The sequence below is a fragment of the Ctenopharyngodon idella genome, chromosome 9 (genome assembly GCF_019924925.1).
Source record: "Ctenopharyngodon idella isolate HZGC_01 chromosome 9, HZGC01, whole genome shotgun sequence".
Taxonomy (NCBI): Eukaryota; Metazoa; Chordata; class Actinopteri; order Cypriniformes; family Xenocyprididae; genus Ctenopharyngodon; species Ctenopharyngodon idella.
The window spans coordinates 19,033,909-19,061,328 of NC_067228.1; the positions used below are offsets into that span (position 1 = coordinate 19,033,909).

A 27,420-nucleotide genomic window follows, 5' to 3' on the forward strand; every position below is an offset into this window, starting at 1 on the left:
ATTGAACATCTACACTATTCTTTCCTTAGATACAGAGCTTGAATTGATGTGGATGAAATTCTCTGATTGATCAGACACAAATGAGAGACTTAATATATTTTTAGTGGCAGCAAACATTTTTGTACATTTGGTTTGCAATATGCACCATATAGAAAAGCATACAGAAATATGAAAAATGCATGGAAAGAAATATCTTATTTATGATTAACATAACCTGAATATGTTGTGCAGTCAAGAGAAAACACGATATTGATATTATTTGCTTTTGTTAAATGTGTTGCCCGAAAATAATGCAACACTCATTATGCAGTGAAAATTATATTAGAACTAATTGTTTTGAAAGCACTGACTTTAGAAATGTGTCAAATAAGTTGAGCAACACTATAATCAGTAAAAGAGGTCTTATCAGCATTGTTAACTGTGTTCTGGGTAAAATCGTGGGTAAAATCCCTAATGATGTTTAAACACTGTATGATTTTGGAACACAACAGGATGTCCGGACTGCTCTTTTACATTAAAGTGAATCCATAAAATTACCATAAAAGTAGCATAAAAATTATTTGAAATGGCACATGCTATACTTGCTAAACTTGCTATATTGCATGTTTTCTGCAGTCATACGATAACTGTATTGAATATTGAATATTGAAATGTGTGTTAGAAAAGCATCTGTACAGAGCAAGCACAGGTCACAGGAACTGATGGATTTCAGATTTAGGGAAAATGAGGATCATGAGGATGTAAATTAACATTTTATCTTGACAATGAGCTCTTCACCAAGGGTTCGACCAGAAACATTTGGCTTTATATTCACATTATCTGATTATATAATGATTTATTACTCAATAAACATTATTTCACAGCACCACATATTCAAGACCCACCTTCATACCATTATGATGGACAGCCTGTCCTTTCCAACATTCCTTACAGCTCCTTTATGGCCACACTGTAAAATCTGTCTGGCTAGCGTGAGATTGATGCTTTATGTACGGTTTGAGGTGTAATTTGCAATGATGTGTGGCCCGTTTCTGTCTGTGCAATGCTTTATTGCCGTGCACAGATGTCCACACTTTAAACCAATCTCTCATCCTGTTGTGTGTTCATTATTTTTTTCTGCTAATACCTAAACACCAGCCAGCATCCTGTACTGTAACGGCACTGCTAAGAATACAGTAAGTTTGAAGCAGTGAACCTAGACAAATGTATCCCAAGAGATCAGACCGTCTTCTCATCACAACTAAGGATAGGATGCAGCCCTGCTGACAGCTTGCCTGCAATTTGACAAACTCACACATGTACTGTCAGAGTTGCCCTAATGAATGTTGTCTTTTTAGCCAAGTTTCAGTTTTCAAAATGAAAATGAGTTGTGAGAAACTTTTCTACACATAATTATTTGCAGATTTTAGTCATATTCTTGGCCGGCCCCAAAAATCCTTTTCAATAAGAGAGACAGATGGGGCGGCTGTGGTTACCTGGCTGACTCTTGCCTTCTTTGATGTCTTTTGCAGTCGCTATGTACCGAGAGCCATCATTGCATGACGTGGGGGAGACAGTGCCCAAACCTGCCGTGCCTCCCAGTAAAAGCACAGAGCCGGCCGTCATGAACGGTGGCAAACCTGTCAGCAAGGAAACCAAGCCCACCACATAGCCAGATCCCAGCTCGGCCATGCTCAACCCCGGAGAGCCGTGGTCTATTTGTCAGACTCTCCATGTTTGTGGATCAGATCCAGGCATCCTCTGCTCTCTCCTCCCCATTCCCTTCACCCACTTCACTCCTCTGACTGTTCCGATCTAATTCGACGATGGACTGGCTCCGGAAGAGTGGTCAGCTGTGCACGTAGGAGGATGCAACTGGATAAACCAGCTAAACTTTCACCATGGAATGCCCTAACTGATATGGAATGCCTTTTGACATACAATTAAGCCGATGTTTTTTCTGTAATCGAGACAATCCACGAGAATGAAATTATGTACCGCAGGCGCTTGTGTGGCGGTTCTTTTGCCTGCTAACAGTCACCCGTTATAACCCTTTTCTTGAACCCTGACGCAGCAGAGACCATACGTTTCAGATCTATTTTCTATATACGCAGTAACACCAGCCACACTCTGGGGTAATACTGTAAAGATATACATATATGGACTGCAATCCACAACTTGTTTTCTTTCTTTTTTTTTTTTAATCAAGTACGCTCCTGTGTCTCTTTCTTTCTAGGTGTCCCCCACTCAAAGCTTGAATTACCAAATCTTTCCCTTTTGTCCGTTACTTACTAAATTTGTTGTCGGGGCAGTGTGCGATGCGTTCTGGTGTGCAGTTACTCAAACACGATGATGGATTTCCATCTTTAAAGTCCTTTCCCGACTTCAATAGTCAAGAGACGTTGATCAAATGGACGGAGCCTCCTAAACAGAATCAAACTCATTATCCAAGGTTCAGCGCTCATGTCTTCTCATTCTCATAATGTCTAGAAAGGGACACAAGTATACTTTGACAGCAGATGCCAGCGAGTGCATTAGTCACGCCCGCTGCAGTCAAATACAAGGAGCTGTCGTGCTGGAGAAGGTGTATAGAGTACATATCACTATCTAGTATGGTGCAGACCGATTTCAATCCCAGTAACTAGGTGAATTTCCACTTTTCTTTGCTCTTAATTTAGAGCGTGGGCTCTAGGAATATCTATAGGCCTTGTAGGCCTCTGGTCAAGGCCCTTCTTTGACATGCTGACTTCTCTGAACTATGGGCTAGTTCTGGCGAGCACATTAAATGTGGCGAGAGTGGCAGCCGTAGAAAAATACAGTCTACTTCAGACTTGTGCGGTAAAACAACTCGATGTAAGTAGGTACCATTACTATTGGCTGCACACCCATTTTGTTCAGCAAAGGCATGGGCAAGGTTAGTATTACATTCTGTTCTTGCAACGCTGACGCAGTGCAAGAAATGGCTTCTATAATGATGTTTTCACTGTATACAAATAAAACAAAAATCTTAAAAAAAAAAAAAAAAAAGTAAATAGATAAATAGATTTTTAACTACCAGATATTATGATTCTGAAATGAGAGGGGTTCTTCCTAGCTCAGCATGCAGAGTCCAGTACTGCTCATCATGTGCCTGTGATGACCTCTAACCCAGCATGCAAAAACATGTACCCAGTCTGTGCTGGGTTAAAGGTGCCTCATGCCCCAGACACACACACACACACACACACAGATTCAGTAGCAACTTATCCCACAAACACACAAAAGTTGATTGTTACCAAAGTCTGTTAACACGAGAATCCAGCCGAACAATTTCAATAACTCAGAGGACGGTGGTCCTCTTCGGTTTTTGTCCTCACTGTGACTAGAGTTCATCACAAAGAACAATTGTCTTGACTTTTTAATCGTCTCGATTCAAAAACGAAGAGATTCCAAATGATGTCCTTCACTTCGATTGTTCATTTAGTACAAGACCGGGGTACCTATTACTAATCACCTGCATGCGTTTTCTTAAGGACCAAAGTATGGGATGGCTAGAAATGTCTAAAGCTAGTTTGAGGTGTAGGGTTACACTGAATGGGCATGATTATATAAGGCTCTCTCATACTCTGGATTGAGACCATTGCACTTTGCGTTTGAAATCGTCATCTACTCACATCTACTTAGGATTTTAACGATTAGTCAATTATCAGCCAAGTTGACGAAGCCTGTCTTGCTTTAACAGTTTTCATAGTTTGAATGATGAATACCGTTTAGAATGTTATGAAGTAGACCGAGGCTATGCTGCTAAATACAAATATATTCTACACTTCATTTGAAGACCTATATTTTCATTTATTGGGATTTTGAGCTAGTTTCATATTAGGAGATGTTCAAGCACATTAGTAAGACTTAATAGATATTTGTCTGTACAAAGCCGAATTTAATGCTAGAATGAGATGCAGTACTATACAGGAAAAGTAGCTTCATATTTGAAATCATTTCCGAGGCTGGTGTCCCACTTCCACATGAAACAAATCACTCACTCCAATGAGCTCTACATGCTGGGCTACAGCTGCCCTGCAGACCAGTGAACTGGTTTTACGAAGGTTAAATTTATTTTTGTAAGTGACTGGTGAGTACGTGTGCATTTGTTAGTATGTTCGTTTGTTTATTCCTCTTTCAAACGTCTGTGTTTGTTTCGTTCCATTCAGGTCGTGCGTGACGTCGTTAAATTGTAATGAGGAGCAATCGCTGAACAATTGATCATTTCTGTGTTTTCTCCGTATTTCTGATTTTCAGTGGTGAAGGAAGGTCTCCATTGTCTGTTGATTGGTTTTGAACATTGATTTGACAGTTACTTCATCTGTTGCATGGGAAGAGGGTGGCATATATGAACTGCATGTCGTAGGCTATGTGTATCATGGACTGTTGGTATGTTCTGCTAATTTTACATACATATATGCAAAGAGTTTGTCTGCACTGTACAGTTTGTGTTTGTTGTATACACAGATACAACATATTGAATAAAATATTTATATAAAGGTACTGAAATCTCTCTAACCAATTCAATGTGATATTTCTGCTATACATATATTATTGATCCAAGGGTGGCATGCTGTCTCTCAGCCTCACAGCAAGAAGGTCCCTGGTTTGAGCCCCAGCTGAGCCAGAAGTCCTTTCTGTGTGGAGTTTGCATGTTCTTCCCTTGGCAGCATGGGTTTCTTCCGGGGGGTTCGGTTTCCCTCACACAGTCCAAAAGCATGCAGGTTAGGTGGATTGGACATTACAAAAGTGGCCGTAGGAGTGTATGAGTGTGTCCCAGCACTCTCAGGAAAGGCATCCGGCGTAAAACCTGCGCCAAATCCAATGATTGTGTGTGGATAATTCAGACGAAGCAGGACTAACACTGGGAAAATATATATGTGACCCTGGACCACAAAACCAGTCATAGGGGAAGATTTTTTGAAATTGAGATTTTGAAATTGAGATTACATCATCTGAAAGCTGAATAAATAAGTTTTCCATTGATGTATGGTTTGTTAGGATAGGACAATATTTGAGATAGAACTATTTGAAGATGTCCAGAAGTCCTTAGCAACACATAGCCACTTACAAAAATACATTTTTCATATATTTACGGTAGGAAATTTACAAAATATCTTCATGGAACATGATCTTTCCTTAATATCCTAATGATTTTTGGCATAAAAGAAAAATCGATGATTTTGACCCATTGCTACAAATATACCCCTGCGACTTATGACTGGTTTTGTGATCCAGGGTCACATATATTATTGAAACAGTGGATGTAATGGGGTGACCAAGGGTCATTATTTTTTACCCTTTTTTTATGATCCTAATGATAATTATGTCAATATTGTTTACCTTCAACACGGACACAATTTTTTCAACATTTTCATTAAATGAAAGAACATTATGAAATTTTACAGTCCTACAGGTCCCAAAAATCACAGCTGCCATAGACATAATAAAAAAAATGACCGGAAATAATTCTAGATATGTCTGATTTATACAAGAATAAAATTATTAATAGTACATATGCAGATTGCAAAAAAGAGCTTCCTCATTCTCATGAAATCTCAGAGCAGTTTAAATTTATTGGCATCAGGCTGTTTACAACAGTTTTGTCACGTGAAACGTACCGTAAATAAAATAGGGTCAAAACTTTGCACACAAGCAGCGCTTTGAAAAACAGCAACCTGAATAATAATAAAATGCTCTTATTTCTCTGTTGGCCATTTCCATGGATTCTCTCCTTTTACTTGTGCTTATGTGTCAGTCAATAGTCTATGTAAGCATTATTATACACAATTTTCATATATATATATATATATATATATATATATATATATATATATATATAATATGTTATAAGGAAAACTATAGAGGATTATAGAAGTCATCTCCCACAGCTGTTTTATGTGCATATAATAGATTTGAAACCACAGTTTTAATTAATAGAATTTAAATGCTGTTATATTGCACAAATTTCTAAAATCCCTTGTTTGCTGTTGATGTAGCCACCTTTTCTTGTCTTGACTAACAACAGAAACAGTCTTTAAGTGTGTCCACCAGGGGTTAATACTCCTCTCCAACCCAGAATTCACAGGCGTTTCCTGTCCAGCCCTCCCAGCAGTCACAATTTCCGCAGTTGCACACGCCGTTCCCTGGAACAGAAGTTGAGAGGAGAGACAGAACAGAGAAACCCAGATCATCACTCTCCAAGTCTCGACATGCTTTCTCTCTTCACACCCCCTTGGCAGAATGTGCAAAAGGGAAACCAAGTACAAATGCAAGTTTTGGAACCACTATCTCTAGGGTCCCGTCTATTCAGATCAAATTCAGTCCATGTAGTGGCACTGGTATGATTACATAACATTGATTACATTACTCCTTTTTATTCAGCGTTTGTAAGTGAACATTGTAATTTGGTGTACAAAAAAAAATCATTATTTGTAGAACCTTACTGAGCTAATTCAAGTGTACAATTTGTATATTATGCACTTAAAGGGTTAGTTCACCCAAAAATGAAAATTCTGTCATTAATTACCCTCATGTTGTTCTACACCCGTAAGATATTAGATATTTTTGATGAAATCCGATGGCTCAGTGAGGCCTCCATTGACAGCAAGACAATTTCAGATGCACAGAAAGCTACTAAAGTCATATTTAAAACAGTTCATGTGAGTACAGTGGTTCAACCTTAATATTATAAAGCGACGAGAATACTTTTTGTGCGGCAAAAAAACAAAATAACGACTTTTCAACAATATCTAGTGATGGCCGATTTCAAAACACTGCTTCGAAGCTTTTCGAATCAGTGTTTCAGAGCGCCAGAGTCACTTGATTTCAGTAAACAAGGCTTCGTTACGTCGTAAGTGTTTCGGAATTTCAATAGTTCACGTGACTTTGGCAGTTTGATACGCGATCCGAACTACTGATTTGAAACAAAAGATTCATAAAGTAAAAGATTAATCACTAGATATTGTCATTATTTTTTTTTTTTTTGGCACACAAAAAGTATTCTCGTCGCTTCATAACATTATAGTTGAACCACTGTAGTCACATGAACTGTTTTAAATACGTCTTTAGTAGCTTTCTGGGCATCTGAAAGTGTTAATTATCTTGCTGGCAACAGAGGCCTCACTGAGCCATCGGATTTCATCAAAAATATCTTAATTTATGTTCTGAAGATGAACGAAGGTCTTACGAGTGTGGAACGACATGAGGGTGAGTAATAAATGACAATTTTCATTTTTGGGTGAACTAACCCTTTAAGTGTACAACTCAAACTCCATATTGATCTATACCGAGTAACATTTTCTAAAAAGTGTCTTGGGAATACACATCATTTGCGGTACATACAGCTACATAGGTTTGGTCAATGAAATCGCCTGCAACTTGTAAATCAGCTGAAGTGAGGTTGTTTACATATGCTGTTAGAAAAGCTGTATGTGACAGCAGCTTTCGTTCAGAAGAAAGCTTGAGAGCTGTATATTGTATCAATACCCAACCAGTTGAAATTCACATCTGCTGTGCATGAAATCAAGCCCTGGCTTTCCCTAATACATTGAATTTTCCACAGCGCTCATCAATTGTGGGTGTAATGAGAATATCTTACAGAAGAAGCCATGAAGATTATTATTTAGAAACTGGCAGGCACATTTTTTGCATGATTATAATTATAAAGGCTGAGTGCATTACTGTTACCCAAGGTAAGGGAAAGAATTGGCTGATTGTTTGCATTTGCATTTCATCTATAGAGAAAAGAAGGTTTTCCCTGAGCAACATGAGAAAATAGTTTTAATAATCCTTATGAATATGGAAATGATGACATATGCCCTAATCGGTAATATGCTAATCAATGACATTTAACAGACACATTTATGCATTCCTTTTGTCATTTGTGTTTTTCGTCTTGTTTTGTAATGAATTTTGCATCTCTGTGCGAGGAACTGTATAATTGGTTGAATGGCACGGCAACTGATAACGAAGTCATTAGACCAATAAGTAAACAGTTTCTAAACAGCTGTCCAAAGATCCTCAAGCCCTTGAGCTATTGTAATATTAAGTATTTATTTCTGTTTTTTATTACCACTGACTGGTCAACTATTCAGGGCTTTAAAGGAAAACCTCAACTCTCTTCAGAGCATCTTTCCCATTGAAAAGCAGAGCGAGAAGGACACAGCAGGAGCCCACTGATTTGGACGGCTCAGCCTAAGAGTCGTACAGAGCTGTCTAATCAAACGGCAGGCACATCAGAGAACCTCAATATCCGTCACAAAGAGATCTGTCGGTGTACGAGTGGGTGTTTGGAGGAGCGGTGCTGCATTTGAACACGTACCTGTGCAAACCAGCCCGTCATGTTTGTCGCACTCCCTGTCATCACACTCGCAGAATTCCCCTGAAATGTACCACTCCTGTGGTGAGCAGATACAGTGACCACAGTGACAAGAGCCTGCAAGAACAAATTAGCCTTCAGTCACACAACGATTGGAGATCCATTAGTCTTCGCTTATTCTCCTGTGCTATTTCACGTGATTATAAAACACTTAAAGCTGTGATACGGTTTCTAATTGGAATTTAAATAGGGTAAATTGTTTTTCTAAATGTGTGAAACAGCTGTTGTTTACAAGGTCCAATTTCATGTTCCTACTGAGTCAGTAACAGACCAATATACAAGCTAGGCCAGTCAATTGGCCGATATTTGGCCATTTGGAAATAATCTGCATTGGTCGATAATACAGGTGCACCACTAATACAATTCAAGCAAATGCTGATAAGCCACTAATTATTTTTAAGTTTTTAGCAATTATATTATAAATTTAATTTGTGAAAATAAATCAATAAATGTATTAAATTTGTGTATGTGGAATTTTCTGTGTATTAAAAAAATAATATTTAAACTTTAAAGACATTTACTCTGCTATCTTTACATGTGCACAGCGACTTGTACATAATCTGACAGTCCCTTTAAATTGGTGCTATATATCTAAATCTTAAAGGGTTAGTTCACCCAAAAATGAAAATAATGTCATTTATTACTCGCCCTCATGCCGTTCCACACCCGCAAGACCTTCGTTAATCTTCGGAACACAAATTAAGATATTTTTGTTGAAATCCGATGGCTCAGTGAGGCCTCCATAGCCAGCAACGACATTTCCTCTCTCAAGATCCATTAATGTACTAAAAACATATTTAAATCAGTTCATGTGAGTACAGTGGCTCAATATTAATTTTATAAAGCGACAAGAATATTTTTGGTGCGCCAAAAAAAAACAAATAACGACTTATATAGTGATGGCCGATTTCAAAATACTGCGTCAGGAAGCTTCAGAGAGTTAAAAATCAGTGTATCGAATCATGATCCGGATCGCATGTCAAACAGCCAAACTGCTGAAATCACGTGACTTTGGTGCTCCGAACCGCTGATTCGATACGCTGATTCATAACGCTCCGAAGCTTCCTGACGCAGTGCTTTGAAATCGGCCATCACTATATAAGTCGTTATTTTGTTTTTTTGGCACACCAAAAATATTCTTGTCGCTTTATAATATTAATATTGAGCCACTGTACTCACATGAACTGATTTAAATATGTTTTTAGTACATTAATGGATGTTGAGAGAGGAAATGTCATTGCTGGCAATGGAGGCCTCACTGAGTCATCGGATTTAATCAAAAATATCTTAATTTGTGTTCCGAAGATTAACGAAGGTCTTACGGGTGTGGAACGGCAAGAGGGTGAGTAATAAATGACATTATTTTCATTTTTGGGTGAACTAACCCTTTAAAATAGGGGGAAACTATTAAATATCTAATATCAGATCATTTTAAAAAAATCATTGATATTACTGGATAACAGTTGTGGTGGAAATATGCATCCCTAGTTAATAACCTTGTCTGTTTGGCCAAGAGCTAATTTAATTTCATTATTTGTGTGGGCATTGCATTTGCTGTCTTTAATTTGTACTGACCACCCTGGGTTGTTAGGCTTATGATGCTTTGGGGAGACCCTAGTCTAGATGTTAGTCAACATGACTGCACAAAACACGTCTTATAAACTGGGATTCTCATATTACACATAGGATCCAGGGAACTGCATAACATAGGGGCACTGGTCTGTCAGTAACAGCTGTTTCTGTACCTTACTAACATGATATATTTGAAAAAAGTTAGCTGGAAAAGAACATTTCATCCCATGTAGTTTACCATCAGTCTTCTCAATCAAAGTGTAGACAGCTCATAAGACAGTACATCCCTTGTCATTTACCACAGTATTATTCTACTGGGGAGGAACAACAAGCAGCCCACATATTAACTATACCCATGAATCTTTACTGTGCAAAAATCCATTTAATTATTCCAATGTTTCATTCTTAATAATGCTGATGTTATGACAAGCAGAACAACTCTCCTGCTGATTGCCAAGCATTAATTTGAGAAAATCGAGTAGACCGTGTGAAACCAGATCTTAGAGGAATTACTTATTTTCAGGCAGGCAACAGCAAACAAATAGTGTTCCGTCATTGGCTCCAACAAACCCTATATATAAAGCGTATTAGTGTGTCGCATGCTCAGAGAAAGGAGATGAATACTCAGAGGACTATGTGTCATGTACAAAAAATTGGTTAAGCTTTATTGTTTTTTCCAGGATGCTGACAGGTCACATACAAATACTGAAACTGGCCTCTTATTAAAGTGTAAAACCTAAAGCTTTGCTTTCAGTGTTGTGTTGGAAGAGCAAATTATATGTTAAGGTTTCTGTCAGACAGTCAAACATGTTTTCTCCAGTTCTGACACGACTTTACAGAAAACCTAAAACATTTTTAATGTCCTTAAAAATTTACATATTTCAACTAACTAAAATGGCATTAACAAACATTTTAGTCAGTAATTTTTTTAGTGAGATTAACACAAGGTATTGGAAGTTGACGCAAGCAAGACTTGAACCCAACGTGGCTTCTAACCACTATGCCACGACTCTTACAGAGATGCAATATCATTCCATGTCTCTCACCAATAATTTCTGTCTCTATCAACTAAATGTAGCACAAACCCTCCCCAAATAACAATTGATTGGTGGAAATAGTTGTGTTTGCTATCCACCTCATTAGAGAAGCATATGTGAGAAATCGATTTAATAGCGCAATTTGTTCCCCAACAAACAAATGAGGGAACCCACTTTCATTTTTAAGAGATTTTTTTTTAAGGTGCCGCTCGAAGCATCGTCCCTCCTACCTTTTCCAGAGCACATGATGCCGTCGGCTGTCTCGCACAGGCTCTTGCTCTGCTCGTCCGTCATGTCACAGCTGCGGGGGAACTGGCAGTGCTTCCCAAACCATCCATCACTGCAGATACAGCGGCCACACGAGCAGAAGCCGTGGCCTGGGGGAGACACACAGCGCACACGTACGTGCACGCGCACACACACACAATCACTTTCTCTCCTTACCAAAGAAAACCACCATTTGTATCTGCCAAAACAAAGCAACAGTCTGATTGATCCAGGCAAATATAATTGGTTCAAACAGACAGGGATTCGCTTCCAGACTGGCTAATGGTGTTGCGGTAGCTATATGGCTCTTCTCACTTATGGACCCCATGGGATAAAACATTCTTTAGCCTCTCGGATCGCTTTGGATGAGGCGGTGTTTTGGCATTTGTAACGCGCTAGCTGTCTAAATTGTGCTCGGTCATATCCTTTGTTTCAGCTGGCTTGAAAAAAAATTATTATCTATATCCTAGATCTTGATTTATGCTTGATACATAGATCTAGATTAGAGCAGGGGTTTTCAACCTTTTAGATGCCATGGACTCCCTATATATGGTAATATTGTTAGAAAACATGGAATTAGTTTCCATTGTTATCCTGATGGTACTCAGTTACATATTTCATCTGGACTAGATGAAACTTCTAAATGATCCAAGTTGACAGGGTGTGTTAAAGATATAAAATACTGGATGACCAGTAATTAAATTCGGATAAGACAGAGATATACTTATTGGACCAAAAACCTGTACACAGAAGCTCCTAGAAGGGTGAATTACTTCATCCTCTCCAGTTAAAGATCTGGGTGTTATATTACACAGCAACTTTCTTTTAATATTACATTTTACATGTTAAAAAAACAGCCTTCTTACACTTTATAGACATTGCTAAGCTATGGAACATGTTATCTGTTTCTGATGTAGAAAAGTTAGTTCATGACCTCTAGACTGGATTATTGTAATGCACTACTAGGTGGTTGTCCTGCTTCCTCAATCAACAAACTCTAGTTAGTCTAAAATGCAGCTGCTAGATTTCTTTCCATGTCAAGAAAATATGATAACCAAAATTTTATCATCTCTAAACTGGTTACCTATTAAAGGGTTAGTTCACCCAAAAATGAAAATGATCCCATGATTTACTCACCCTCAAGCCATCCTAGGTGTATATGACTATCTTCTTTCAGATGAACACAATTGGAGATATATTTAAAAATATCCTGGCTCTCCAAAGATTTATAATGGTAGTGAACGGGGGGCATGTTTTGAAGCCCAAAATAAATGCATCCATCCATCATAAAAAATAATCCATATGGCTCCAGGGGGTTAATAAAGGCCTTCTGAAATGAAGCAATGGGTTTTTGTAAGAAAAATATCCATATTTAAAACTTCATAAAGTAAAATATGTAGCTTCCGGCAGACGGCCAAACACATCGATTTGCAGCAGAAGAGTGAACTCTGACCTGAAGAGAAGAGGAGTTTGAGTTTGTTGCACAGCCCTATTTGTTTGAACCGCGAGAGGCATCTAAGCTTATGCTACTCCTACGTCCTGCGTCATTCATCGCGTCAGAGGTTAATCATTTGGCGCAAGTCGACTTGCGCAGTATGCATGCGGTTGTCCGGCGGAATCTAGTTATTTTAGATTAAAAAGTTTTAAATATGGATATTTTTCTTACAAAAACCCATCGCCTCACTTCAGAATAGGGCTGCACGATTATGACAAAAATCATAATTGTCAATTTTTCCCTTGAAATTGTAATTGCGATTATTAATTACAATTATCACAATTTACATTGAATGATGTATTGAATAGCTTTATACCATTGTTTGAAGCAACTGCATGGCATATTTTTGTATAAAAATAAAAAAACAATCTGAAAACACAATTTTTTTATTGTTTTTCTATAGCATTAAACCTCAAATGTCAACTATATATTGGTTTGTTTTTTTCTTTAAATAATAATAATAAAAAAGTCAACATATACATGGTATAATAATAATAAGTGTGGTTCCCCGAGAACTAATGTTCCCCTAGGCCTGAAGTGACGTAAACTGCGCTTGTTGTTGTTACTTTTATTTTGACGGCGCTGAGAACAGTTCAGACAGATCCTGAGCACATAGTGCTCGCATTCTCCGTCTTCATTAGTTTACAATCTGTTTAACAGTCCTGTCTAATACGTTATTAGATAGAACTGTTATACAAAGAAAGTAGACAGCATATGAAAAAGTATTCGCTTTTGCCGTGTGGTTGATGCCCAATGTCGCTAGCTTAGCATAAATACATAATCATGTTTCGCTTGGTCTGCTCAAAGTCGCCCTGGATTTTCTCCATTGCGTACGGTTGAGAGGTCCATCTATTTGTAGAGTTAGTTCGTGGAGTAAATATATAGGCTGTGGACACGGCTTTTTAAAAATGGCAGGTGCAACGTCACTGGTAGCTCCTTTTATGCTGGGTTAGACATTTTACACTCTGTAGTGGTCGTGATTTGCCTCTCACAACGTGACATTCTCATAACACACCTCTAAAACATGCGGAAAGTGGATTTTTTTCCCTTGTAATCGCGCCTTTGAACGATTACGAAATCGTGGCATCCGTAATTGTAATCGCGATTAGAAATTCGATTAATTGTACAGCCCTACTTCAGAAGACCTTTATTAACCCCCTGGAGCCGTATGCATTATATTTATGATGGATGGATGCATTTAGTTTTGGCTTCAAAACAGGCACCCCATTCACTACCATTATAAATCTTTGGAGAGCAACGATATTTTTGATTATATCTCTAATTGTGTTAGTCTGAAAGAAGATAGTCATATACACCTAGGATGGCTTGAGGGTGAGTAAATCATGGGATAATCTTCATTTTTGGGTGAACTATCCCTTTAAGTTCCGTCAGTAGCGTGTTTACCCACCATGCAAAGCACGCAATTGCGTCATTCAATCATTTATTCAACTGATTTGTTCATAACACCAAATTGTCCAGGAACAAAACAAATGAGTCATTGATTAATTCACTGAAGATTTGTTCAGAACCACTGATTCAGAATTTTCATTTTTAGGTGAACTAACCCTTTAACTAGTAAACTTGCGCATTTACAATAATTCCGATAGCACATGAAGGCAGCATAAATGACAAACATTTAGAGGTAACCAACAGTGCCAGTACCTTGAGTACTGAGGTTTGTTAACACTGAACATTGAAAATCTTTAGTGTTTGCATGCATGCGTTAGCTATAAACAGGTTGACAACTTAATAACATAAAGTGGTTGGAGTAGTAATTTATAAAGTTTATAAAGTTGCCATTTTAAATGTCCTTGTCACTTATGGACCGGGTTATTTGGCATTTACAAGAGCGTCACTTCAGGAGATTTGTGCATGGGCGTTATTTCACGTAGGCTGTAAGGAAACAAAATGTTCACTGAAGCTGAACAGTGTTTTTTCTCTCTCTTAATCTTTAAAGAGCAGTTGGTGACTCACTGTAAGACACTGAGCTATAGAACAGCTCTCTTCCTCCCAACGACTTACTTTCTAGAACAGTGATCTGTAAAGTAAAAAAAAAAAACGAGGGATTCCCCTAGCCTAAACTACATCTGGCAAGGCAGAAATGTGCTCTAGATATTGAAACCAAACAAAAGGATGTGCCTCATAATAAAAAGATAGACAATACTGAACAGTCTATTCAGTGCTCAGTATGTTTTCTGAATGTCTTAAGCATGTTATGCTGCCTTCACATGCTATCGGAATTTTCGTACTGTAAATATGAGTTTCCCAGTTAAAACTCGGACATTAATGCCCTCTCAAGTCGTATTTGCCACTGGGAAGCTCGAGAATAATTTAGATATCCAAGTTCCCGAGTTGGTCATGCAATAAACTTTAAACATGGTGGAGGGGAAAATGAGTGCTGCTATGACTGGTATTCTTTATAGTTTTTTCCAAAACAGCTACATGCCTTGTTTTGTTGTTAAAGTAGTGCATATTTACATATATTAATATTCATTTAAAGCATATTGTATGTTTTAGCCTGTATTTGACCAAAATTAGCACGGAGAAATGTATATATGGTTGTCAATGAATGGGAAGCTAAATATCATTTTGGCTTTAACAAGATTTTTCCAATAAATATAGGCAAGAATAAACCTGGGTCCTCCATGATTCCTGTTTCCTGAGCTATATATATTCATATGTTTTTCATTTTGTGCAAGGTGATGTAACCAAATTGGAATACCAAATCAAAGTAGGAAGAAAAGTACCCAATTCAATAGTTTATACTCTACAGGAGGAAATATATTTGTTGCGGAGGATGTGCAAAGTGGGCCAAATCACAACGGAGATTCATTTGTGAAATATGCTTGTACTTCTTATAAAATACTTATTTAGGTTATGAAATGCCAAATTGATTTAATAATCAACAGGCGCTGTAGTGGCTATTCGAATAAATGGTTGGGGTGGCAATGTATTCCCATTATAGCTTAGAATAACTGCGAGAAAATATTTTTGTGTGTGGCTCTTTGTCTTCCTCTCGCTAACCCGTTTATTTTGTGGGTGTAGGTATACAGGCTTTAAGTTTGATGCACTCTTGGTAGAGCTCCATGCTTGACTGCTTCAATCAGCCAGCCTACGAGAGCATTTAATTGCTTTGGTGAGTGGCACCCCAGTCCTTTCAATTAAAGCGCACCTGCGATTCCCCATTATCCCGCCTGTAAATGCAATTCGAGTGTGAGCATGTTTGAATTCACGGTGTTTCTCACACCTATCTCTGGAAGGATATTTTCCAAAGAATGTAGCCTAGTCTTAAACTCTCAGGCAAGTGCCTCATAATATGATATAAATCCCATCTGAAATATTGATGATCCTGCATTTCAGTAAAACACTTTCATGTTAATACAGCTGGAATGGCTTCTCAAGGGCTAAAGATCCCATGATAGGCAAGGCATATCTGAAGGCTGCCCTTCATTTAAACACCAATTCAGTCCTGCAGGACCAGCTATGCAATTAGCTGAGATGAACATTTCATCAGCGTGTGACGGCTGTCTCTCTGAGCTGAGAGCTGGAGGGACGGCGTGTTTCCACACTTCTCCTCTGTTAGCAGGCTCTCATCTGTCTGACTGTGACTCCGGCAGTCACAGTCCCGAGCCCTATACATATTTAAACATCTCCTAGGGCTGGCCCACACAAGGGCAGCCGGCCAAGCTGAGGCGGCTTGTCGCTTAGTGACACAACAAAATAAGCATTCAGAAAGCAGCAGCATTAAATTTCTATCCCCACTAAAAGAGAAGGAATGTCGTACTTAATATACCGACATGTACCACGGGTGAAATTGTTGTGCTCATCTATCATCACATTTTCACAGGAGGGGTTTCTCAAATGGCACTGCTATTGAATAGATAACAGTTTGACAAATAAACATTTATATTGGTGGCAGATATATATTATTTGCTGATAACTGGGAAAATTATGCTGTTTTTATTAATAGTGAAATTAAAACAGCTAAAAATACATAAATAATTTTAACCAGTCCTTTGTAACAACATATTTTAAAAGTTCAACATTGGCAAAATGTGTCTCTGTGCTTTCTTTCCATAATCGTGACCTCCATCTAGGTGTTTTAGAATGCAAGAAAATGTCCTGTGTGGACGCTCTCTTACATGTGCCTCTGAGGGATGTCTAGCAATGAGTGAAATCATTGTAAGCTTTTGAGGTTTTTGGAGGTTCAGTGGTTCAGAGCTCCAAAATTTCAGTAAACGAGGCTTCGTTATGTCATAAGTGTTTTGAAACTTCAATAGTTCACATGACTTTGGCAGTTTGATACACGCTCTGAACCACTAATTCGAAACAAAAGATTTGTAAAGCTTTGAAGCTTTATGAAGCAGTGTTTTGAAATCGGCCATCACTAGATATTGTTGAATAAAGTCATTATTTTGTTTTTTTTTGGCGCACAAAAAGTGTTCTCGTCGTTTTATAATATTAAGGTTGAACCACTGTAGTCACATGAACTGTTTTAAATATGTCTTTAGTACCTTTCTGGGTATTGAAAAAGGAAATGATCTTGCTGTAAAAGGAGGCCTCACTGAGCCATTGGACTTTATCAAAAATATCTTAATTTGTGTTCCGAAGATGAATGAAGGTCTTATGGATGTGGAATGACATGAGGGTGAGTAATAAATGACATAATTTTAATTTTTGGGTGAACTAACCCTTTAAAGAGTTATCATGATTTTCAGTTTAGAATACTGATCCAAATAATTAGTAATTCCTTCTGAAGGATTTAGAAATAGTTGAGTCATTACTAGTGGGTTACCATGATCTTCACTTTAGAATGAATTATGCATTTTTCATATCAATTATGAACCTGTATAGAAGTTCTTAGTAGTTCTCCAGGAGTTAAGAAAAAATTGTAGTTATTCTAATAGTGAACTACCACATTCAACTGAGCACTATTACTTACTAATTTGTTAATCAGAGTTTCTTGTTACTTAATATTAGTTACTAGAATGTTAATAGTGCATTACTCGTTGCGCCTGTGTAGTTTCATTAATGACGGAACAGTTTTCTAAAGTGTTACCTAATAAATTTATATAGCTCCTTTCCAAAGCTGGAACATTCCCTGTGTGAAGGAATGAAGGAACCTCTCATGTCATTCCAAACCTGTGATATTCTTTCTTCCGAGGAATGGAAGTTGCAATAGTGTTTTCTTCCCTATTGTGACGTACATATATCTGAATGAAACTGCTTCTCAAACAAGAAAAAATGTAGGGCAGGACTTGATTTTGTCCAATGGGAATTGATTGGATCGTTGGATTGTTGTCATTTGCTACTGCTGCTATCTCATGTGAGTCAAGTCAAGTCAAGTCAAGTCAAGTCACCTTTATTTATATAGCGCTTTTTACAATGTAGATTGTGTCAAAGCAGCTTTACATTGATAACTGGTACATTATTTGGCTGCACAGCAGCTCTTAAAAGAATAGTGTCAATGCAGGCAGATCAAAGCACTGTTGAATATCAAATGTCAAGTCAAATGTCAAGTGACAAGTTGTCCCACCCTCAAGCCAGTAAACACGTCATCAGAGAAGAGAAACGTTGAGGAGGAAGAGGAGGAAGTTATTTTGATTAAACATTAAGAGGGCACGTGAATTAAAGTATATATGTGTGTATGGATAAAACATTTATAATAAATACTGCAATACTCCATAAAAAACAAGAATTATCCATTTTTATTTCACAGTGACTTTAAGAAACTTCTTAACTTCTTTTTTCATACAGTGGAAGTCAACAGTAACCAAAACAGTTTGGTTACAGACATTCTTCAAAATATCTTCTTTTATGTTCCAAAGAAGAAACATATACAGGTTTGGACAGAGATGAGCCAGAGTAAATGGTTTTCATTTTTAGGTGAACTACCCCTTTAAGTGTACAAATACATTGTAGTAGTTTTTTGTAAAAAAAAAAAAAAAAAAAAGTATTGTGCGTCAAGTGTTAGCACTGTATATGGCTGAAATCATGATAGTGGTGGAAGTATAGAGAAGAAATGGAAAGGAATAGTCTTTTTACTCTTAAAGTTTAAGTCATGGTAACAGATCTCAGCTATGTGGCCTCAGGGGCAAAGTTATCTGGACAAGCACTCATGAAACAGTCGTATACATGCACAGAAACAGACGTGCTCAGGTATGACCTCACAACCCCAGCAGGAGGGCTTGAAAATCATCTTTTTTAGTATTGCTTTCAAGCCACTAGTGAAATTACTAGAATCTGTAAAGTTCAGCAAATTCTAGGAACACACAAGTCTGTCAATTATTTCCAGTGCCAATTTTCCTGTGGTGTCTTCATCTCAAGTACAGTACACAGTGTGATCTACATGATTCAAACTGCTGTTCCAAAAGCATGTCTCCTTAGAAAATGTCAATTACAAAAAATTACTGAAGTGGTGAGGATTTGGCCTTGGCAAAAACTTTACCAAGTCAACGCTTTGTGCCTAGATGCTTCAAACAAGAGTGCAAACTTCTCAGAGAAGCAGGATTAAATTAAAAATGTTAATTAATCATTTTGGCAGGCTTGTAGAAGAGGTATTTTCTCCAAGGAGTGCATCTTCATTTAAACGAGAAAATAATTAACAGTACAGATATAAAGCAAAACAAATATTCTGAAATATGAGATCATATAGTATATAATACAAAACTATTTCCAAAAGTAACAATGTCCAAGAGAAACACCAATAAATAAAGTTTCAGAGGAAGGCAGCATCTTTTTTTGATTTCATGTAGCTTATTATATTCTCATAGAGGCATCAAAGTGTGGCAAAATACATGTGACAAGTCATGTGAGCACTATAATTACACTGTTCGCCTGTCATGTATGCAGCTGGTTTGAAAATTTGCCTAAACTGGAAGTTTGAGGATGTTAACAACTCACCCTCACATCCAAATTCAAATATCGCCTACTGTAAACTTTTAAGAGTTTAAAGTAAGATTGTTTTGACAAGCACTCAATTCTGTTAAAGAAAGGGTGCACCTCTGTGCCTGTATTGATCCAATCCATAATGTGTATGTTCTGAGAGCGGCCATGAAAGGAGACTAAGGCAGTGGGATAGATGCTGATTCTCTATTAATTACCTACTTGCCCTTGGCAGAACCATATGTATAACATGATTAGTTCCCTGGTGTTTATTATTAATGCCCCTAAAGTCAGATGGTGTAAGTGTATGTTACATTCCATCATAATGCATAAAAAAATAGACCTAATATGTCAATCCCCTTAGGTCGATTGAATGATGTGTTGTTCAGTCAGCTGGAATCTTTATAGGTTAATTTTTAAACCCACAAGCTTATACATGATTATGATTATAGAAAAACTCATATGTTGCGGTGAGAGAAGAAGCAAGAGTTTTGCTAAGGGCCCTAAGATGGTGTAAAAATAAACAGCTTGGATCCACCAAAAGTGATTAAATATAAAGATCTACTAGCAGCAATAAAGAAAGCTAGCATTTCTTGCTATGAACAACTTTATTATGCTTATTTTGTCTCTGCGGTTTGCAAGATTCATTAAGTTATGAGCAATGGCCCTGACTCAAAGTTGACAAAAATTATGTACAGAAATGTATAATAATAAAATGTTATCTTTTACCAGAATTACATTTGATTGGAAAGTTATATATATATATATATATATATATATATAATTACATACATACTACTGTTCAAAAGTTTGGGGTCAGTAAGACTTCTTTTAAGGAAATTAATATTTTTATTCAGCAAGGACACACTAAATTGATCAAAAGTGACAGTAATGACTTTCACATTGTTACAAAAGATTTCTATTTCAATAAATGCTGTTCTTTTGAACTTTCTTTTCATCAAACAATCCTGAAAAAATGTATAACGGTCTACACAAAAATATTAAGCAGCACAAGCGTTTTCAACATTGCTGATAATTGCTGATAATAAGAAATATTCTTGAGCACAAAAACAGAATATTAGAATGATTTCTGAAGGATCTTGTTACACTGAAGACTGTAGTAATGGCTGCTTAAAATTCAGCTTAGCCAACACTTGAATAAATTACATTTTAAAATATACTAAAATTGCAAACAGTTATTTTAATTTGTTGTTACTGTATTTTTAATTAGATATATGCAGTCTTGGTGGGCATTGTATTATCATGGTCAACTGCCATTTAGTTTTTCATAATATTTTCATAGACCAGCACCATAGAGATGTCAAACAATGGAACCATTATGTTTATCTGTCCTGCTGTGTGTGTTTGTGTGTGTTACCTCCACAGATCTCTCCGTTCAGGTCCTCACACTGCCTGTCGTCACACTCACAGTTCTTGCCGTGTACGCGTTTATCTCCGGGTGGGTGGCATGTGCACTGGCCACACAAACACTGCCCTGAAACAAACAAATAATCTGTGACTGGCAAGAAAGCAAAAAAATTAGAATGAAACTCAATGCAATCTAACATGTGGCCATTTTTGCTATTTTATTATCAAGATCTTGTATGAAAGTAGTTAAAATCTACGTTTCACCTTGAATTTGGCTTATCAAGGTCAACTGAAAAGCTCATTGCACTGAAAAGCACAGAGTGGCTCAGTCTATGCTTATCATAGAGCACATTAGTTTGCTAAAGTGGCACTGTCGTTGTTTGACATTGACAGCCGTTACAACTCCAGCTCCGTGCAGGCGAGGAGAACAACAAAGCAACGCCCTGTCTGACAACCTCTCAGCCTGCCAAGCAGATAAAAGCTGCGTGCTGCCGTTGCCACGGTAACTGCTGATGTCAAAACACTTTTCCTTTATCGATTAGCTTGAGTGACGTCATGTAGCCCTTCCCTTAAGCTTGCATGCTAAGCTGCAAGAGAGTGTTTAGAGCATGTAAAAAAACATTTAATGACTAACCACCTGTCTTATTTCTTTCATTTTTACTTCTCTAATAGCGTAATCCATCACTAGTACCAAATTATACAGAACTGTCAGCAACAAGTGGAGCTCAATGAGTTAAAATTTACAAGTTATCGTACTGATGTATCGTAAACTAAACTACTAAGCATAAATTGATTCTGCACATTATTCAATACCTTTATACGGACAGTATGAAACACATGATGCACTAGACAGAGAAAGTGTATCTTTTCCATATGCTTTCACAGTGGCTGGTGGCATTATGAGTGCGTAAATGGAGAAAGCAGCACTGGCAGCTTCAGTGTGATTAATGGCTCCCTCGCTGATCATGTATTGCGCTTTGGTCCGAATCGAAACAATTAATTCCTTCACAATATTTGAGAGACAGCCATCCGGCAAGTTCAATTCTCTAGGGAGCCATGCTTGCGCAGGTGCCAAGACAAAAGCCCCGTTCCTCTAAATTGTTAAACATCATAATGGCTCAGCATCATCAATTTCCAATAATACGACCCCTAATTCATCTCTAAGAGTTACATTATTATAAATTTATGACCATGGTGCTTAAATCCTGAGATGGGCATTTAGAGTAAATGCTGTACAGGGAGCAGCACCAGCTGTTCTGTGTTAGACTGGGATTTCTATCATATTATCATCTCTGTTAAGCAGTTTTCTTTAGATATTGGCTACGTCACAGTTTACAGACTTATACTACACACTAAAACTCATTGCTGTGAAATTCTGCATTGGAACAACTGACAATTGCGTGTTGATACCAAGGGCTAAAGGTTTCATGGGTGATATTAGCCAAAAAATATGCATACACTTAAAAATGAAGGTTCCAAAGGGATTCGATGACATTAAAATATCATGTTGGGTTCCCCAAAGAACCTTTCATGAAACAGTTCTTAAAATAACATTTTTTTTCTTAATGTGAAGAACTCTTTTCCATAAACAACCTTTTGTTCAATGAAAAGGTTCCATGCCAATACATTTTTTGAGTATACTTATGAAATCCACCTTTGGAATGCTTATTTTCAGTGTAGGACACACTAATTCTAATCTTTTATACTATTTAGGACAAATGCAAATTGGCACACATTTTGAAGTTTTTCTTTGGCATATCCGGAAAGACTGTTGATGATGTATGCCAAGACTATATCAATCTTGTGCCACAAACTTGACAAGGACAATCAGGCTTGTAAAGACACCAGTGTTTAGCTGCATAGACCACTGCCAGCTCTGACATTAAATGACAAGCGTGCTGGAGCCGTGCTGAGTGTATCCTGATGTGTCCTGTGAAGCATGAACCTGCCAAATACTGAGGTTCATGCAAATGAGACTTCTGGGGTGCTAAAGGGGGTGAGGAGGTTTCTCACTGTCTGCCTTTTAAAGTGCAATTAAGAAATGTCAAGAGCCACAAAGAACCAGAGGTGGACCCTTTCACAGTAGGTTTTTAGATGCAAATGCATGTAGGTTTGTATACATGAATATAAAATGAAAGTCCTTAACTGTACAATGCAGTAAGAATATAATATAATATAATATAATATAATATGTGCTGTATCGTGAATAAGTCATGGCTAAAGGGCGTTGTTAGGCACGACGCGAAGCGTCACTAGCCTCGAGTACCTTATTGCTTTTACAAAACGGTTACCACACAATACAAATATTAAAGCCAAAAATATGTATCAATGCAACTGTCATGAAGTAAACTGTTACTAAAAGCCTTCCCTCCGCTGGAAAAAATAGTCCCTGACCATAAACAGCAACAGAAGTTACATTATTACGCCATTAGATGGCGGCAAAGACTGTCTTTATAAGTGTGTGAGTCAGTAGCGAAGACTTTTATATTGAAAATGGAACAAGACGCAACTGACAAATGCTTTGACTAGCCCTGTCAGTCACGGGAAAACCCCTTAACTGTTAAAAGGACAAGATAATACATCGGACATTTAAACAGATTTTTTATTATGAACATAGGACTGACCTGAAGGAAAATGCTAAATCTGAATGCAGGTAATAAACTCACTCACTCGATCTCTTTCTCACAATACTCTTCTACATAATACAGTACGTTTCAATGAACAATATCAATTGAGAACATATAGTTTACGTTGCTAAGAGTGGTTGCTAAGGGTGTTGTGTAATGATACACAGAACCGTTGGGTGAAGCGGTCATAGCCGTGTTTTGTTGTGAATATAATATAATATAATATAATATAATAATTTGACTCATTTATTCAACCGATTCATTCAAAAACACTGATTCACTCAGGAAAAAAAAAAAAAAAAAAACACTGCTGTGATATGCATACCAGATCCTTTGTTGGCTTCATTTGGAACTACCAGTATTTTCGTTCATAAAATAAAATACTCTATGATCCAAATTAGTCACTACATACAGCTTTCCACGTTTTAAGAGGCATTAATATTTTATGTGTTCCTAATGCACCACTTCTCATCATTTGCTGGTACTGAATATAGAGCAATCTGGGGAGAAGTACTAGCTTTACCACTTTTTCTTTTGCAATATTTCGCTTCTGTCAGACAATTTTGAAACATAGCATTTGGAAGCATTTCAATCAGTACAGGAAATGAAAGGTCAGGGAGGACAGTATGAGTTGTGTTAAGATGTGACATTTAAAGGCATCTCAAGTCCACTTTTCAGGTGCTGCCCACTAGCAGCCATAAGGACCACCACAATGACATAGCACTGTGCATGCAACACATTCATAAACCATTACTATAATTCACTTATATAGCATATTTGTTTTGAAAATGTCATTTCTATAGCATAAGGTATATTTGTACATTTGCATATATTTATATTCATTTATTTTTTACTTGACTTGAAAGTTCAACCCACAATTCAGCAGCACACATATACTGATAAATATACATATGCATATCCATACTAATTGGACACATTCAGAAAGTACATTCCCTCTCAATGCAGAACACCACTTGGTCCTTGTGCACCAGAGAAGGCCACCATTATTAAACTCAGAGGAAGTGATTGCAATCAGCCCTAATTCTGCTGATTTGCTTTAAAAGATCGCTCATCACGCCAAGCAGTTCCTACAACACATTGGATATCAGTCAACATCTGCGTGGCAAATTAGGCCTCTTTTCCCTCTCCTGTAAGACGGCTGGGAGTGTTGAATGATTGCTGCTGTGCATGTTTAATCAAGATGCATTCTTTGTATACGGGCTTCGCAGGGTAATCTATAGAGTACATTAGTGAGCTAATGAATAGTGTAAAAACCAACACTTAGTAACTTCCGTGCCTCAAAAACCCACCCCCAAAACAGTGCAATCACTCATTTGTTGCTTCCCAAATGACAGGATATTCAACCATCGAGTAAATATCTTTCAGATATCATTTAAATGCTAAATGTTAGACGTAAATATCATATACAATGGAACTGAAAGAATTAACTTATCTACAGTCGAAATTGGTTTTCCAGCCACGGCAGAAACACTCTCAGAACAGGTGTTTCCTGGAGGATATTCCAGGCTTAAGAGAATGTGAAATCTTCCAGATTTTCACTTTCACCACCTCAACTGGCTCTTTTTCCTCTCAAAACCATTTACTAGCTCTTCAACTGAATCCTGCTTTCACCGTCCATTTGCTACAAGTTGCTGGCAGTGATGACCATCATTCTTAACTAGGGAAAATTGGCATATAAGTAAAAAGAATGAGGCAAGCACACAGCCTGATTTAAAACATCAAGATATCCATTTACAGTCGGAGGCTTCATGAATCTCAAGCAAACTGCCATGTGGCATGGGAATCCCTCATATGGGGCTTCTCTGTGGCACTATGTAAATGTTGGATTGATTTAGCTAGGACGACAGTCCTTCTTAATTGTGGGAGTGAAATTCAGAATGAAGGAAACCTAGATAATTACCTGCTGTCAGGATAATAGATGCAGCAAGTAGACTTATAGCTCCAATCATGGGTGAAATTCTATGTAAACAGACGTATAAATCATCATTTTCTGGCCACGTCTCATAGCACAGGCTCACAGTACGGAGGGACAGTGAATCTATAGATTATTGAGGCTAAACTGTAAAGCCACAGGGTTCCATTCAAACTGTATTCAGGAAACTCTTTAAGATCCATTGGATTCACACAAGGAGATCTATAATATGTGGAGAAAGCTATTTGATAGCACTGGCAGTCGCTCGGCTGGTGCAGGACCAGGCCCGGAGTGGCCTCAAGGCATGAAGACACCAAGCTGACGCCGATGAACTAGTGGCGACGAAAGCAGACTGCGGGGTTGGCTCACGTCGGCAGTGTCTGGGTCCAAAGTTGCCCTGACACACCAAACCGACGCTCGACAGCCGACGGCCAAGTAGCACGTCCGTTCTGCGCCTGCGTAAGATGAAATGCCTTTCCGTACCAGCAGGTGGCAGTAGCTGAACAGCCAATCAGAATGATCAGATGGTCCGACGAGCTCCGACGCCAATTCGACATGTCGAATCAGCCGAAAAAAAGCCAACGAGGACGAACTTCAGCTGATAGTGCAGAACACACTAACAACAAAAACTGCTCGACAGCCGACCGTCGGCTTGGTGTGTTCCTGCCTATAGGGAGAATCGAGAGAATTCCCAGTGGGCTGCTCATAAATTGGGCCGGCAGTACCAATTCGACATAAGGTAGTTTCACATGGCACTCGAAAAGTGCAAGTCTCTAGTTTATTTTCAGTGAGAGACAAATGAAAAGCGAAAAATCACAGGCAGTTCTAAGAGCAGTGAAGATGGTGTGCAAGCAGTGCTCGTACACCTGAAATCCTGTCGCTTGTGCATGCACAGCTCTTCGCAGAGGTTATGAATATTATTATATGGCATATATAAATATTACACACGCAGTAAGGAGATCCACATGACTTCTCCCCTGCTTTCTTCATACTCAGAAAGAAAGGGTGTTTTTAAAACAGTGAGTGCACATTTTGGTCTTGGGCATTAAAATCCCGGGATGAAAATAGGCCCCACTCCGGCCCGAAAGTACACAGTTTGAACTTTTTGAGCCAAACACCTGAGCTGTTAATGCCATGTAAATAATAGACCCTGGAGCTGCAGGAAAATTATGTCATGACATTGCTGATTGGCTGGTGGCACAGTCCCAAGCTCTTTATTAGCAAATATCTTGAGCTGTGTGAAAAAAATTTTAAGAGCCCTTTAAGAATAATGCACTGGTCTATAGTATAAGTAAGGAATAATTGACAACGGGCCGTTGAATTCTTAGAAAATAATGCACACCCGAGGTGGTAATGTTACACCTCAGGTTATTTTCTATGAATTCAACGGCCCGGAGTCAATTATTCCATTTATACTATGGTTACCACACCTCAAGACACTGTTCCAATGTTGTATTTCAAGACATTTGTTAGGTTTTTGTCCTTAAAACACTCTTGTGTGTGGGACTAATTTCTTATGCATCCCAAGCCTCCGTTGCTAATTCCAAAACGTCATTTCAGAACTAGTAATGGAGGCTTGAGCCTTGATAGCAGACTAATACAGTTGATACAGTTATTAACGCAGTTCAGAGAGAGAGAGAGAGAGAGAGAGAGGGAGAGAGAGAGAGAGAGAATAAGCAACATATGTGAATTAGCCTACTTGAGTCTGTGCGTCTCTCACAGCAGCAGTGTTTCTACTAATAGTGAAACTATACGTTTATCTACCTCAAGAACTGCACAGTTATTACCTCACTGGTGAGAGATGTCATGTAGCTTTTAAGTTGCTAAACTATTTTACTGATTAATTCGTCAGAGCA

The 27,420-nt window shown here is 38.0% G+C and overlaps 2 protein-coding genes across 5 annotated transcripts in view; one reads left to right on the plus strand and one right to left on the minus strand.

The window, feature by feature from the left end:
* Window positions 1-4,503, plus strand: part of fgf14 (fibroblast growth factor 14) — a 143,079-nt gene extending 138,576 nt beyond the window's left edge. For all 4 annotated transcript variants that reach the window (XM_051905842.1, XM_051905843.1, XM_051905844.1 and 1 more), the window contains one exon: window positions 1,512-4,503. In XM_051905842.1, coding sequence (XP_051761802.1) covers window positions 1,512-1,651 — 140 coding nt within the window. In that variant the 3' untranslated portion in view covers window positions 1,652-4,503. The remainder of the gene's footprint in view (window positions 1-1,511) is intronic.
* A 1,050-nt stretch (window positions 4,504-5,553) lies between these two features.
* Window positions 5,554-27,420, minus strand: part of itgbl1 (integrin, beta-like 1) — a 50,560-nt gene continuing 28,693 nt past the window's right edge. The window contains exons 8-11 of the mRNA XM_051905840.1: window positions 21,015-21,131; window positions 11,220-11,366; window positions 8,324-8,437; window positions 5,554-6,146 (exon numbers count right to left, since the gene is read on the minus strand). Of these exons, the coding sequence (XP_051761800.1) occupies window positions 6,058-6,146; window positions 8,324-8,437; window positions 11,220-11,366; window positions 21,015-21,131 (467 nt within the window). The 3' untranslated portion in view covers window positions 5,554-6,057. The remainder of the gene's footprint in view (window positions 6,147-8,323; window positions 8,438-11,219; window positions 11,367-21,014; window positions 21,132-27,420) is intronic.